This window comes from Acanthochromis polyacanthus, chromosome 21, assembly GCF_021347895.1.
Source record: "Acanthochromis polyacanthus isolate Apoly-LR-REF ecotype Palm Island chromosome 21, KAUST_Apoly_ChrSc, whole genome shotgun sequence".
Lineage (NCBI taxonomy): Eukaryota > Metazoa > Chordata > Actinopteri > Pomacentridae > Acanthochromis > Acanthochromis polyacanthus.
Window position 1 is genome coordinate 6,848,923 of NC_067133.1, and position 15,329 is coordinate 6,864,251.

Sequence of the window (15,329 nt, forward strand, 5' to 3'; positions counted from 1 at the left end):
ACTCTATAGCTCTACATTAAAGCAGCCTGTTGACTGAAGGAGGAACATGATTGGTCCATTTACTGCAGAAGAGGCACATGTTCCTTTAAATTCCTCTAATGTGAACAGAATTTGAAGAATAAAAACCTGGTTAACAGATACAGGAGATAAACACCTTCTGATGTGTCCTACTGGAGTTTAGGTTTAGCCGAGCTGCTAACGCAGAAAGTGTGGATCTGTTGAACCTGCTTCCTGGTTCTGATCTCAGCTCCTCATGTTAACCCTCCTGCTGTCTTCATTTACGGGCACCAAAAAATATTGTTTCCTTGTCTGAAAAAAAATCCATAAATTCTGCAAAAAAAAATTGACCAAAATCCAGTAAAATTCGCTGGATTTTGGTTGATTTTTTTTATTTTTTATTTTTGGTGAATGTTCAAAACTATTTTTTAACCTTTCTTTTTTCCACCAAGAAATTGTTCAAAAATCTCTCAAAAATGTTGAAATGTGGACATCAGAAGTTTCACTGTGAAAATATATTTTATTCCACATTTTTGAACTTTAAAATGGGTCAATTTGACGCACAGGAAGACACGAGGGTTAATGTCACTGAACCAGACTTCGGATTACTAAAACCTGAGGCTTTAATCACACAGCAGCTATTTAGCTTCTAATTATCAGATCTGTGTGTTCAAACCTGCATCATGTGACTCAGACTTTGTGTCTCAGGTGAGCTCCACAGGGTGTGGGATGAATCCAGCTCGATCCTTCGGTCCGGCTGTTATCGCACTGGACTTCACCGATCACTGGGTCAGAACACACACCGACACACAACAAACACAAACTGCAGCACATGGCAACACACTGAACTCTGATTGGCTGCTTCTCTCCAGGTGTTCTGGGCGGGGCCTGGCTTGGGGGCGTGTCTCGCCGCTCTGCTGAACGACCTGCTGCTGCGGCGGCGATGGCATCGCTCCGGAGACTGGTGGGCGGAGCTGAAACGGCTGCACGTGCTCAGTGAGAAGCAGCAGCAGGTGGCGTTGCCAAACCTGCAGTAACACACACAACAGACACACACAGACACACACTCCGTGACATAACTGTAAGGCTTTGTTATATTTTTGAATTATTATTTCTATTATTATTATTGTTTCTGCATTTTTCTGCTATTTCTGAACATCTGGACAACAAATATGTCTGTTATTGTGGGAAAATAAACCTCAGATCATCAAACTGGTTTAAAACTGTTGTGTTGTTTGTTAGTTCTGCTGATGTTCCTTTGGTTCTGACTGGAACGTCTCTGTGAGGGTTCTAACTTGATATCTGTTTGTAAAAATTCACTGTACTTTATCATCATAAATGTCTATTCGGAGCTTTTTCTGATCATTTATTCAGTTTGCATTCACAGAAATTCTAAATGTGAGCTTCTGTTTTTAATTTAATGTGGTTTTAAGCAGCTCAGGCCTTCTGAACCAACTGAACCTCACACACAACACTCTCAAACAGTTTGCATAAAACAGCAGATTGCACAGTTTGTGTGTCTGTGTGTAGAGTTGCTTTGTGGGTTTGTGTATCTGCAGTTTGGATTCAGTGATGGAGATCTAAAGCTGATCAGATCAGTGCTGAAGGAGAACATCTGCCAGACGTTCATTTTCATGTTCATTCTCCACATTTAGACACTTTGTCGGTAGTTTCAGTCCTGCTCATGTTTCTGTGAATATTTAATCCAACACATCGATCCATTTCAGATCCTCTTCATTGTTTACTTTACTTAGGAGTTTTGCATTTTCTTTGTTAAAATAAAAATCTGTGAAAGAACATTCAGGGATCTGGTATCTACGAAAATAAAACTCCCACAACCATGAAATGTGGTGAGAACAGACAGGATAGTTTCATCAGATCAGAATGATTGAATAAATCCTGCAGAGGACACATTTTTAACGACTGAATTTGGTAAAAACTGCAATTATTTCAAACAATGTTGTAGATGTGGCCACAACGACAACATGCAAACATCAATATTAACAACAACAGCAGCTACAGTCATTTAATTAGCTAATTGTCAACTAGTAAATTCATATCCAACTACTCTGATAATCCATGAATCAGTCTGAATCATTCTTTATATGAACTGTCCATGATTTCAGCTTATTCATTCTGAATATTACTTTCCTCTATGACAGTAAACTGAAGATCTTAGAACTAAACAAGGCATTTGAGGAAACTCTGATCCACAGTTTTGACATTTTCTGACATTTTAGAAGGCAAACAGCTGATTGATTGATCCAGAAAGTTATTCCAGAGTCGCAGCTCTGATAAGCTGTTGCCAGAATAAACGGTTAATTAAAAGGTTAAACTTGATAAAACTGGAGCTCAGTCAACACATTGTTATTTACCTCAGCTGGTTTTATTGGTACCACCAACACAACACCATATTTTTTTCATCTCTTTTTAAACTCACATGTCTGTTTGGCTTTTTACGGACTGTTTCATGAGTTTTGAAATGTGTGTAATTCGTACAGTCATTCCTGCATTATATGAACATTTATATAAACATTAATGTTGGGTAAAAATTCCCAATGTTCAGTGGGGAATAACTTTAGTAACAGTAAACAATATAAAACTGAGTCCCTGAACTCACCACAAACAACAGACATCAGCTTTGCTTCCTGTTCACAGGAAACAGCAGCTCAGTGGTTCTGTTAGTACACACACAATGACGCACGCCACACACACACACACTTTACAACTGAAGCTGTTTCAGCCTTACAGTCATACAGAGAGAAATAAGATCTCTTTTACTCTTTTACTGGTTCCTATCAGAACTCTGACTGCAGCATTTTGTAACAACTTGAGGTGTTTAAGAGAATTATTGGGACATCCTGATAATATTCCAGCCTAAAAGTTATAAATGCATGTAATAGTGGATGAGGATGACCCTGATTTTTACAATATTATATAGATGAAAGAATGCTGTCCTCCAAACATGTTTTATATGTATATCGAACCACATATCCTGATCAAAAATAACTCCAAGGCTGTTTATAGTAGAACTGAAGGCCAACACAGATAATTACATTTTTTTCGATTGCAAACACGCATTGGTCGAAACTGAAGTCACATGTTCAAAACCCTTAACTCAGTCTGCAAAACAGCAGTCCATGTGGACCAAACTGTGAATCACTTTCCGTTGCTTTCACACAAAATGCATTCAGTGACCACAGTCACCAAAATTCATGAACTCTTTTCTCAGTTACTAGTTCACCACCTGCAAAACACTGGACCTTTACAGCACATTTTTCAACTGACAACACACTTTGTTCAAAACAGTGAAAACCACAATCAAAACAGACTGATGGGGGGGGGACACGGGGGATTTCTGCTGCAGCGACATTGAAATCTATTGAAAATCATTTCAAAATATTGAAAATTAAAATAAGATTAGAAGATTAGGTAATTACACACAGCTGAGTGTAGTTGTCAGCTGAAAACCGATTCAGGTGAGCCGTGTCTCATCAGAAACCATAAAAAGGAGACACTCAAAAAGGTTCTACCCACAATGCATCTCCAGAGAAGACATCAGATGTAATGGATAGAAACATGAGTCCAAATGCAGACGACAGAGTGTGAATGTTACAGTATACATGTGTTGTTGGCTTTTGAATTTTATATCTTGATTTGTATTCTGCCCCCTGAATTCTGAGATTCTAGATTTTACTTTTGTTTGCAGTAAACTTTTTATTTTTTGTAAGGTACCAAAGTACCGATACAAAGGCACAGAGAAAATACGTCAGCGTTGTTGAAGTAAATTGCTGCATTCTTGATGCAATATATTACAATAATTTAGAACACTCAAAATGCAAAGATCCAGTAAGACCAGTAGGAACCAGTGAAATACAGTGTGGCCAGCATGGAAACGAGTGATATCCAGTAGGACCAGTATAAAAACTAGTGATATCCAGTAGGACCAGTGTAAAAACTATTAGTATAGAAATCAATGAGATTTAGTTGAACAAGTCAAGAAACCAGTGACATTCAGTGGGACCAGTGTAGAATATAGAAACCAGTCCAGTGTGTCTCTGTCTGTCTGCTGCTGCTCTGTGACTCCTCCAGTGTGGCTGCAGTTTCTCTGTTGGTCCAGCAGGAGGAGACAAACTCACACAGACAAACCGTTCATGTGGTAAAACTTGATTTATTGCAGTTACAGACGTGTCACCTGATCAATATTAATATCACTAATCAATCATTTATATGTGGGAGTGTGTAGAACTGCAGAAGCAGGACTGTACAGGTAAAAACACACACAGGTAACAACACACGTAAAAACACACACAGGCAAAAAAAAAACCACATAGATAACAACACACACAAGTAAAACACACACAGGTAACAACACGCATAGATGACAACACCCACACAGGTTAAAAAAACACACACAGGCAAAAACGCACATAAGTAAAAAAAAAACACCGATAACAACACATGCAGGTAACAACACACACTGGTAACAACATACACAAGTAAAAATATGCACAGATAGCAACACAAACACAAGTAAAAACACACACATAAACAAGTAACAACACACACAGCTAAAACATACACACATGTAAAAACATACACAGCTAAAAACACACATACGTAAAAACATATGCAGGTAAAATCATACGTGTGTGTGTGTGTGTGTGTGTGTGTGTGTGTGTGTGTGTGTGTGTGTGTGTGTGTGTGTGTGTGTGTGTGTGTGTGTGTGTGTGTGTGTGTGTGTGTGAGAGAGAGAGAGACAGAGAGTCACATGTCTGAGTAACACAGAATCGCATGATGGGTGTTTGCAGAACAAAGATCTGATGATTGTGTTCACCCTTCTGGTTCATTATTAAATTTTGCACAGCAAAACATTTACTCATGACCTTCACTGAATAAGAAACAATCAGCAACACTAAAACAAACAAACAAACAAAAGGAAAACAAATAAGCAAACAAAACAAAAAGTACACCAACAAAAGGTAAATGAACTAAAAAGCATATGAATTTTTTTTTACTCAGTTCAGTTTCACTTTTTTAGCATCAGTTCACAACATGTCATCTCATAATTTCACATTGTAAAGACTTTACAAATTATAAACAAAGAAGACAACAGTCCAAAGTTCCCTTTACATTCCCTTTAAAAGCAGCAAAGAACTAAAAAACCCTCTCCTTTACCAGGGAGGACAAAGCATTAACAGAAAAGTTTACAAACAAACAAATAAAGGTTAACCAAAAAAACTAAATAAGCAGGGAAAAAAGCTAGAGTAGGCAAACAAAACAAAAAGCATATTAATTTAACAAAATATAAATAAATAAAACAAAAGCAGACATAGAAATAAAAAATAAACAAACAAAAGGTAAACCAAAAAGTAAAGGTAAAGAGATACAAACAAAACAATATAAACAAACAAAAAGTAAATGAACAAAATGCAACAAATCAAAAGAAAACTTAAGTACAAAAGTTAAAAAAAGAAAAACAAAAATGAAAAACTAGGGTAAATAAACATAAAATAGAGGATGTGAAACCAGACTGACAGATGGAACTCACAGTAATCCGAAAACCACACAAACAAACAAACAAACAAACAAACACAACTGATACAAGTGATTGGTTTTAGTCGGCTGAGTAACTGTTGATGTTAAAAACCCCGAGTGTCGCCTTTCAGGCAGGGCCTTCCCTCAACCTGTGTAACCCCGCCTCCTTCGCTGACTCTAAGCTCTGCCAGGGTGATTGGTGGAGATGGCTGGGGGCGGTCCAAAGCCTGCAAGACAGAGCTCAGGGTGTTAAACCCTTTGGTAGTGTCACAAGGATTAAAGCAGATTAGAGCAGTTTATAGCAGCAGAGAAGAAGAGAGCACACACACACACACACACACACACACACACACAGACACACACACGCTAACTGGACTAACTGGACCAAACTGGACTAACTGGACCAACTAGACCAAACTGGACTAACTGGACCTACTAGACCGAACTGGACTAACTGGACCTAACTGCACTAAACTGGGCCAGATGCAGTGAACCGGGCCAAGTTTGTCTGATAGGGTCTACCTGGACTGAGCTGGGGCGGTCCTGCTGGTGGTGTTGGTGGTTCTGGTAGTGGAGGAAGGTTAAAGTGGACTGAACCGGTCCAAATTGGTCTGCGGACAAGACGCGTCTGGATGGATGGTTTCCAGGCATACGGGGCGGGGAAGGCAGGCGGAGCTTTTGACCCTCTGACCTTCATCAGGCAGCCGCAGACGGTGGTCAGGATCCTCTGCTGGGTGAGTCTGATGACGTCACGATGATGTAGCGATGATGTCACAGTTTACTGGTAACATGCTAACTAAACAAAGCAGGTGTCATGATCCTGGAGTCACCTGAGAGGTCACACAGTGTTGACCTCTCAGGTGAGACAGAGTGACATTAGCCCTTATGACTGACTGCTAACATGGTAACACCACTTAATACCTGCTAATATGCTAAAATAAACTAATAACTACTAACATTCTAACTAGTAACTACTAACATGACAACATAGCAAAAGAACTGCTAGTATGCTAAATTGAACTATTAATTGCTATGATGCTAACATAAACTTAGAACTGCTAACATAGTAACCTAAACTAGCAACTGCTAACAAGCCAACATAGCAAAAATAATTGCTAATATGTTAACAAAAAACCATTAATTGCTATCATGCTAACATAAACTAATAACTGCTAACATACTAACCTAAACTAGTAACTGCTAACATGCAAACATAGCAAAATAACTGCTAATACATTTACATAGACTAATAACTGCTAATATGCTAACATAACACAATAACTGAAAATACCTACTACCCTGTTAAGACAAAATAACTCCTACTAGCCTGTTAACACACATTAATAACTGCTAACATGCTAACATAACAAAATAACTACCACCATGCTCACAAACATAACAGCTAGCATGCCAACAACTGCTCTCATGTAAATACAACAAAATAGGTGCTGACATTCTATCATAGCAAAATAGGTGCTGACGTGCTAACTGCATTATTTGTCAACATCAATTTCTGTTTATTTGTTCAGTGAAACATTCCTGTGATTGGATCTGAGTGATGTCAAATCAGAACCACAAACCTGTCACATCAAATGTTCGTATTTTAGTGCTGAACACGTGTTTCATTTGCACATTATTATGTTGTTGACAGATGAGACTTTATCACAAGCAGCTAAACAAGAACTGAACAACATCAAATCTAAAACTGAACATAGTTTATATGAACTCTGGTTCTGTAAGCATCAGCAGCCATACAGAATAAAATCAAGTCGAAATGAATCTGTTAGTCCTGGTTCTGGGTGAGTTAAGTTTTCTGGTTTCGGTGTTGTTCTGGTTACTCTGGATTTGGGTCGGTTTCTGGTAGGGATGATTCAGTCCTGTGACTCAGTCATGGGACTGGAGTTAACATTCCTGAGGCTCAACACAAGACTCAGGAACAAAACTTCACTGTTCCACACTGCTGCTGCTCTGTTTGGATGCTACACAGAGGAAGTTGTTTGAGGATACATTTAGCATGGTGAAGCATCTTCAGAGAGCTGATGTGCAGGGTAGAGAGACAAAGGTTTAGAGCAGGGGTGTCAAACATGCAGACTGGGGACAAAGCGGCCTGCCAGAGGATCCAATCGGGCTCACGGGACGACTTTGTAAAGTGTAAAAATTACAGAGAAGACATTAACTGCAATTTGTAAATATGTAAATTTGTAAATTTAAAATAATTTCTAGACCATGACAAGTTGTTTTGATCATAATGCAAAATACTAGATTGTTCATTGTTATTTTGTGTCTCATTTTTGTAATATTTTGTTTTGTTGTTTTTTTATTTGTCTGACTTTTGTCGTTGGTCTCATGTTTTTGTCGTTTTGATTCTCATTTTTGTTGGTTTGTGCTTTCTTTTTGTCTCATTTGTGTTTTTTTTGTCATTTTGTGTTTTGTGTGTTGTTTTTGTTGTTTGGTGTTATTTTGTCTCGCTTGTGTAGTTTGACTATTTTTTGTCATTTTGTTTGTTTTTTGTCATTTTTGTCTCGTTTGTGTCATTTTTTTGTCTTCTTCTTGTTCACTTTTTTGTCGCTTTACAAGTTTTTAATGAAATTTTTTGTCTCTTTTTCTTTTGTTCTGTGCGATTTCTCTCAATTTTTGGCATTTTTTCTCAATTTTGTCATTCTGTGCCTAATTTTTGCAATATTTTGTCTTGTTTTTGTTGTTTTTTGTCTTTTTCTAGTTGTTCGTCTCATTTTTTGTCATTTTGTTTCTCTATTATGCTGTGATTTTACTGCTCTGCCCCACTTGAGATAAAATTAGGTAGAATGTGTCCCCTGAACTAAAACGAGTTTGACACTCTTGGTTTAACTTTAATAACTTTGTGGCGTAACAGGATTTTTATGTTGTTTATACAGAGGTAGTTGTTACAGTGTCACAATAACTAGCATCATATCAATGTGTCTATCCAAACTGCTCCACCAAATAAAAAATGCAGAAGACATACTTTAAAAGTTCTAATAGTTATTCATTCTCAGTACAAAAGGCTAGATGCTACATCCATTAGCATTGAGGTAACTGTCTCCTCCAGCTTTTCTCCATCGTGATCCTGGGTTGCATTGCTAACGAGGGCTACGTCAACCGACCTGAGGAGATCGAGGAATACTGCATTTTCAACCGCAACCAGAACGCCTGCAACTACGGTGTCGCCATGGGAACACTGTGCTTCCTGTGCAGCACCGCTTTCTTGGCGCTGGACGTTTATTTCCCCCAGATCAGTGGCGTGAAGGACCGCAAGAAAGCCGTCATGGCCGACATCGGGGTGTCAGGTCAGACTCTGCCCACTCTGCTGTGATGTCATTTACCTGGTTGTGTGTTAATAACCACACGGGTTACCACTCATGTTCCCCCTGTTCTCTGCAGCTCTGTGGTCTCTCGTCTGGTTCGTGGGCTTCTGCTTTCTGGCCAATCAGTGGCAGGTTTCTAAAGAAGAAGACAACCCTCTGAAGGAAGGAGCTGATGCTGCCAGGGCCACCATCGTCTTCTCCTTCTTCTCGATGTTCACCTGGGTAGGTACTAGGGATGTGCGCGACTAATCGTTTAATCCTTTAACCGCCTACTCATTTATTAAACGTTTAGTATTTTACTAGTCGATTAAACGCTGCATTAAGCATCATGCACCTTGTTCTTCGCGTGGCGCCTCTGCCTCGGCTTCTTTGTAAACAGGCTGAGCAGCCAGGGAGAGAATTGCTCCTCCTCCCCTCCCCTCACATGCACACGTAGCAGGGGGCAGGGATACACAGTTTGGGGAAGAAAGTTTGGAAAGATAATGTGGGAAGATGGTGACGCTCCCGCGTAAGAAAATCAGCACCGTTGGGCAGTATTTTGACACAGCAGATGACAACAAGGTCGCCTGTCGGCTGTGTAAGCAGAAACCAGTGTTGCCAACTTAGCGACTTTCTCGCTAAATCTAGCGACTTTCCAAAGCGTCCTAGCGACTTTTTCTTGTCAAAAGTGACTAAATCTAGCGACTTTTTCTGCCGTTTTGGAGACTGACAGGAAAACTCGGATCATTCTGCAGTTACTGTCCTCAACAAGCAGCAGGTGCTGCTGTGAGCTTCTCCCCGTCCCAAAGCACAGGCTATCAGTCCAGTAACCCCACAGCAGTCCCAGTGTCTGAGTAGAGGAGACCAACATCACTCCGCGGCCAGACGGCAGGTGAATCGCGCATGCGCAAAGTCACTACAGATCCCATCCAGACTTACGGAGCGGAATATAAATGAAAATGTTTCTTCACTGTCATTATGTGGCTTTATAGACTAGTCGACTAGTCACAAATAAAATTTTAGACTAGTCGGTTAGGAAATTAGTCAAAATTCCCATCCCTAGTACATACCTGCTCACCTGCAGCCTGACGCTCTGTTTCACCTGCTGCTGTGTGAATCGCTGATGTTGTTGGTTCAGGTGTGGATGTCTCATGGGAGCTTTAATGGAGGCGAGATCTAACTAACGAATACCACATGGGGTGTGTTATATCATACATCACTTATAACAACATGTCACATATTATATGTCATGTTGCATGTTAAATCTGACATGTCACACATAACACAATGAGGTGCGCATGAGTATGTTGTATGTGAGTGCGGATGATTTCTTGCAATGTGCGGTGTGAAATGTAGTGTTATATGTTACACTATATTGTGGCATGTTATCAGTGTTATGTTATATTGTGTATGTGTATGATGTGTTGAGTGATACAGTGTTCATGTATTGTAATGTTATGTGAGATGTAGTGTGATGTGTGATATATTGAGATATATTGAGACATGTTGTGTTGTGTTGTGCGATATGTTGGACGAATGTATGACATGTTGTGGTATATTGTGATATGTTGTGATCATGTACGTGTTGTGATATGTTGCATGCAGGGAGGTCTCACTTTGATGTCGTTGGAGCGTCTGAAGAGAGTCTCCTTTGAAGAAGAATACAACAAACTCTTCATCCCTCCTCTCGCCTGAAACAAACACACCTAACTTCACCTGTCTCCTTCAGCCAATTAGAGACCAGGGGTTTTGCTCTTCTGGTTTCTTTGTCAGCTTAGTTTGGACTCTGACTGGCCGCCTAAACTGCCTGTCATCCGAAGTGCTTTTCTATTATCGTGGTAATAGAATCACGCAGTTTCCTCTGCAGATTCATGAACTATGTGATGTGTGTTCCTGTTGCAGTGATGCTATGACATCTGGCATGATGTCATCGTGTGAATGTAATGATGATGTAAAATGAAAATTAAACGTGTAAGCAGTTCAGATGTGTGGTGCTTAAAGAGTTCCTGGAGAGCTTCCTTCTACTGGCTGTCTGATGTCCCTGCACTCATCATGCCTATGCAACATGCATGTGTAATGTTACATAAACATGTTAACCCCATTTTCATGGTCTCCTATAATTCAGCGTCCCCATAAACACACACACGAGAGGATTCTAGCCCCTCAGCTAATGCTAATGCTAGGTGAGCAGAGCCACACAGTCAGCCTTTTGCTTTACAGCAGAGTCATATGGACATTGTCGACAAGTAAACAGCTGTAACCATGGTAACTGCATACAGCAAACATGGTGACAGCTGCAGCTTTGAAAATACTGAGAAGGTAAAAAAAACACCATTCAAGTGTTTGTGACACGCTAACACTTTTCACATGTTCTGTTCAACATGCTAACTCTCTTCATGTGTTCTTTCTGGCATGTTCATATCCATGTGTTCTGAATGATGTGTTAACTCGCTTTAGATGTTCTGTCTAACATGCTAACTCTCTTCATGTGTTTGCTCTGACATGCTAACAGTCTTCATATGTAGTTCTGAATGTGGATGAATGCTACATGTGTTCTTTCTGACAGGTTAACACTCCATGTGTTCTGAATGACATGTTAACTCTCTTCACATGTTCTTTCTGACATGGTAGTGCCCTTCATGTCTTCTGTCTGACAAGCTAACTCTCTTTACATGTTCTTTCTGACAAGTTTACACTGTTTGTCTGACATGCTAGCAACCTCCATGTGTCCTTCTGAATGTGGTTGCACTCTTCATGTGTTCTTTCTGGCATGTTCACACTCCATGTGTTCTGAATTATTTGTTAACTCACTTTACATGTTCTGTCTGACATTGCTAACTCCCTTCACGTGTTCTCTCTGACATGCTAACAATCTTCCATGTGTCCTTCTGAATGTGGATGCATTCTTCATGTGTTCTTTCTGACATGTTAACACTCCATTTGTTCTCAATGATATGTTAACTCTCTTTGCACGTTCTTTCTGATGCCCCTCATGTGTTCTGTCTGACTTGCTAACTCTCTTCACATGTTTTCTCTCACATGCTAGGACTTTTCATGTTCCTTCTGACGTGTCCGTGTTTCTGCAGGCCGTCCAGTCCCTGCTGGCCGTCTACAGATTCAAACTGGGATCCGACTCCGTTACCTTCAACCAGGAATACGTGGACCCAAACCAACAGGAAACTGTGGAGGCTCTGCCCACTGATGAGTAGAACCTGCACATTACCAGGTGTGGAGGCGGGGCTTGCACAGTGTTGCATTCTGGGTAGTTTTTGTTTGATGGTTATTTTCAGTTAACATTGTTGTGATGTGTTCAAGGGCTCAATACACTTTAATGTTAAAAGAACAGAAATTAAAAAACAACATGATGTTACCGTGTGATGACCGTCCACCAAGGAGCGTGTCCTCTCAGTAAGCAGCCAATCACAGTCCAGTACACCAATTTTAAATTCCCGTTCCATTTTTTAGAGAAAACGTACAACACAAGCCATTTTGTACGAACAATGCTCGCTTTTTAGCAACACAATCTTGCTAGCTGCCAAATATTAGCTGTGTAACCCACTTCTGGGTATGTATATGTCGCTACCTAGGTTCGTAGGAGCTGGGAGTAATGGTAACAGTCACGGGACACAGGCATATGTTGTTTTTGTGAACTTTAGTTATAAAAACTATTTAACAGTACACATCAAAATTACAGTACAATACCTATGGGCCCAATAAACTAAGAAAGAAAAACATAAAATTTCCATTTGAGGTATTTCGCTTTAAGTAGTTCGTTGTGGATACAATCAGATTTCAAGTCAATAAGTCAAGGGAATAGTCAAAGTCAAGGAAAGGTATCCAAATAGGCTCTCGTTGGTGTTTCTACGACAGAATTTGCTGAATGGTGTGGTGGTGGTTCAAAGTTCGACTGTGAGGCTCACCATCAACTGGATCGTTGATCAGCCTTGTTGGACACAAGGGCTGGAGCTTCACAATTTAAAAAATTATTTATTTACATCCCTTATTAAGCCCACGAGGGGAAATTCCGATTTTCACATATCCCCCCATCTGGGGGGTCAGAGCACAGGGTCAGCCATGGTACAGTGCCCCTGGAGCCATTAGGAGTTAGGTGTCTTGCTCAGGGACACCTCGACATGAGCACAACAGAACAACCCTCCGGTTGCGAGACAGCCACTCTACCTACTGAGTTATGCTGCCCCCAATGAGACCTGACCTGACCTGACCTGTATTTACAAAACAGGTCTGTAGTCCATGTTGTAATGCAGTATCATTCAATGAGATCTATTCAAAGTGTTGTACAACATTAATATTTATCTTTTCTGTTAGGAAACAAAGTACTACAGTTTACAAATCGATAACCATAGTTATTTACAAAATAAATGTTTCACAGTGGCAGAGTATACCATTTTAACCTACTGTAACTACAACAAAGTGCAATTGTGTGATCACATTTTACTAATGAATTCACTAATCTATAAAGCACACATTACCCTTTAAGGTAAAGTCAATAACTTGTACTCTTTCATGTATATTGTCTCTCTTTTTAACCCTTCCGAGCATAGGATTTGAAATTTTTAAAGAAATATATGAATTACATTGCTTTTAATCAACAACTTTAACATAAATTACAGCTTTGCTGCTTTTATCAATCTTAGTTGACTTAAAATTACATTTTATCTTTCTGCTGATCATGGTTTTAACCTTCAGTGACATATCAAAAGTAACTAGGCACTTCACAGTGTAAAAGTCTCACAGTGTGCTTATTTTAGCAATGTAGGAAGGATTACCATGAATTTTCAAGTGAAACTGCCAAATAAATGGTCTTTTAACATTACATTCTTCAAAAACAACATAAAATGTGCAATTCACAGTAGCATTGTAGCTCGCATGGTCACCGCGTGGTATTTTCACATACACACTGATTAGAAAACAAGCAGATGCTAGCTTACCAAGAAGGTGTTTTTTATTTGGAGAAGGCAGGGCGATTAAAAGTGTGTCTTCAACGGTTCTCCAACTTCTAAAACGGAATTTCAATCAGTTTATATAATCGACTAAGTAATTTATTGGTTTTTCGTGCAAGACGAGCAGTTTTTCATATCCTTTTCTCTCGTTTTCAACTCTCACGGCAGCAGCATTAGCTATGTTACGCTACGTCGAATGTTTAAGCGCACTACTTCCCGTCTCATCCAAATAAAGTTCCGGTTTTCAAAATAAAGCTCACAATATGTAAGTGAAAATAACTAATGATCCAAAATTAATAAAATTATTATTTAACCCTTCTTTAGGCGGGTTACAGCTTGTTATCAATAAAGTGTTGCTAGCAGGTTAGCTGATGCTAGCCTTTAGGAAAATATTTGGATCTTCACCTGTCAATCATTAGCTCTCTAGCTAACTTTAGCATAACTTCTGCACTACTCGTCAAAAGTTTGGACACACCTTCTCATTCAATGCTTTTTATTTATTTGTATTATTTTCTACATTGTAGATTAGTACTGAAGATTAACACTTTTTTTGTTTACAACGTAATTCCAGATGTATTCTTTAGTAGTTTTGATGTCTTCAGTATTAATCTACATTGTAGACAATTATTAAATAAAAACCACCGAAGAAGGTGTGTCCAAACTTTTGACTATAGTGTAGTTGTGTGACTGGTAGTGTACATAAAAGCTTAGCTAATCAGCTAACTGTGCTTGCTAAAGATCAGATTCGTTCCATATGTGTGGAATTAAAAAGGAGACGTCATCTTGTTTCATTCACTTATTCAGATTAAAGAACTGTTTGTTTTCCAACACGATAATCTGCTCTTTGTTTTTCAGAATGTTTCTAAGAAGAAGCTCTAAAAACATATTAACATGGAGCTGCAGCGCCACCTGTTGGAGCAGTAAATCTGCATCACAATGTGGCTCGTGCTTGTCATTTAAAAACCGCATGTTGAATTTTTACGTACATGGAAGTCATGTGAGCAAACCAGACGGCTATCATTTCTGAGTTCTTCACATCAGACACTGGATTCTGATTGGCTGCGACACTAATCATCATCACTTTAAGGTGTTTGGGTTCAATGGTGCTGTTCTGTTTTTTATCCTTTAGTCTCAGTGTGTGTGAACAGAGAAACTGACTGTTTGTGTGTTTGTCTGATAATAAACAAATATTTACTCTCTGGTTGTTTGTGAAAACTTTATTAAACACGTCAACAGTCAGAAAGACTGAAGCAGAAATCTGTGCTCAGTATAAAGGGTTTATCTCATCTTAAACTGGAAGAGTCTGAAGAAACACAGCCTTAATCGCAGATTTAAACTGTCATCATATCGGATTATTGCAGCCTAAAGGATTCGTGATCGTGAATATTTTAAAATGCTCTCAGTGAAGTTCAGCTTGATTTTGTTTATTGTGTGTTTTGTCTCTTTCTTCTACAATTCTACAATATTATTTAGCTTTTATCCAAAGCGATGTAAATCTGAGAGTAGATGCAATACAAGCGAGGCTCTAGTC

General features: G+C 39.2%; 2 protein-coding genes and 1 long non-coding RNA gene across 10 annotated transcripts in view; 2 read left to right on the top strand and 1 right to left on the bottom strand.

The window, feature by feature from the left end:
• The window catches only part of LOC110963663 (aquaporin-1), a 45,611-nt gene extending 44,402 nt beyond the window's left edge, over positions 1 to 1,209 (top strand). For all 7 annotated transcript variants that reach the window (XM_051940856.1, XM_051940852.1, XM_051940857.1 and 4 more), the window contains 2 exons: positions 706 to 786; positions 870 to 1,209. In XM_051940856.1, coding sequence (XP_051796816.1) covers positions 706 to 786; positions 870 to 1,034 — 246 coding nt within the window. In that variant the 3' untranslated portion in view covers positions 1,035 to 1,209. The remainder of the gene's footprint in view (positions 1 to 705; positions 787 to 869) is intronic.
• Positions 1,210 to 4,148: 2,939 nt separating this feature from the next.
• On the bottom strand, positions 4,149 to 6,167 carry LOC127531701 (uncharacterized). The gene is made up of 2 exons (XR_007938817.1): positions 6,058 to 6,167; positions 4,149 to 5,762 (listed from the first exon to the last, which is right to left on the bottom strand). It is a non-coding gene; the product is annotated as an uncharacterized LOC127531701 (long non-coding RNA).
• syngr1a (synaptogyrin 1a) lies at positions 6,168 to 14,999 on the top strand. 2 transcript variants are annotated; one of them, XM_022212104.2, is made up of 4 exons: positions 6,168 to 6,269; positions 8,603 to 8,840; positions 8,935 to 9,080; positions 11,924 to 14,999. In XM_022212104.2, the coding sequence occupies exons 1-4, from the start codon at positions 6,168 to 6,170 to the stop codon at positions 12,044 to 12,046; spliced, it is 609 nt and encodes a 202-aa protein (XP_022067796.1). In that variant the 3' UTR covers positions 12,047 to 14,999. The 2 variants fall into 2 exon arrangements, with proteins under 2 accessions (XP_022067796.1, XP_051797507.1); XM_051941547.1 differs by lacking the exon at positions 11,924 to 14,999 and adding an exon at positions 10,443 to 10,820.
• The last annotated feature ends 330 nt before the right edge of the window (positions 15,000 to 15,329 follow it).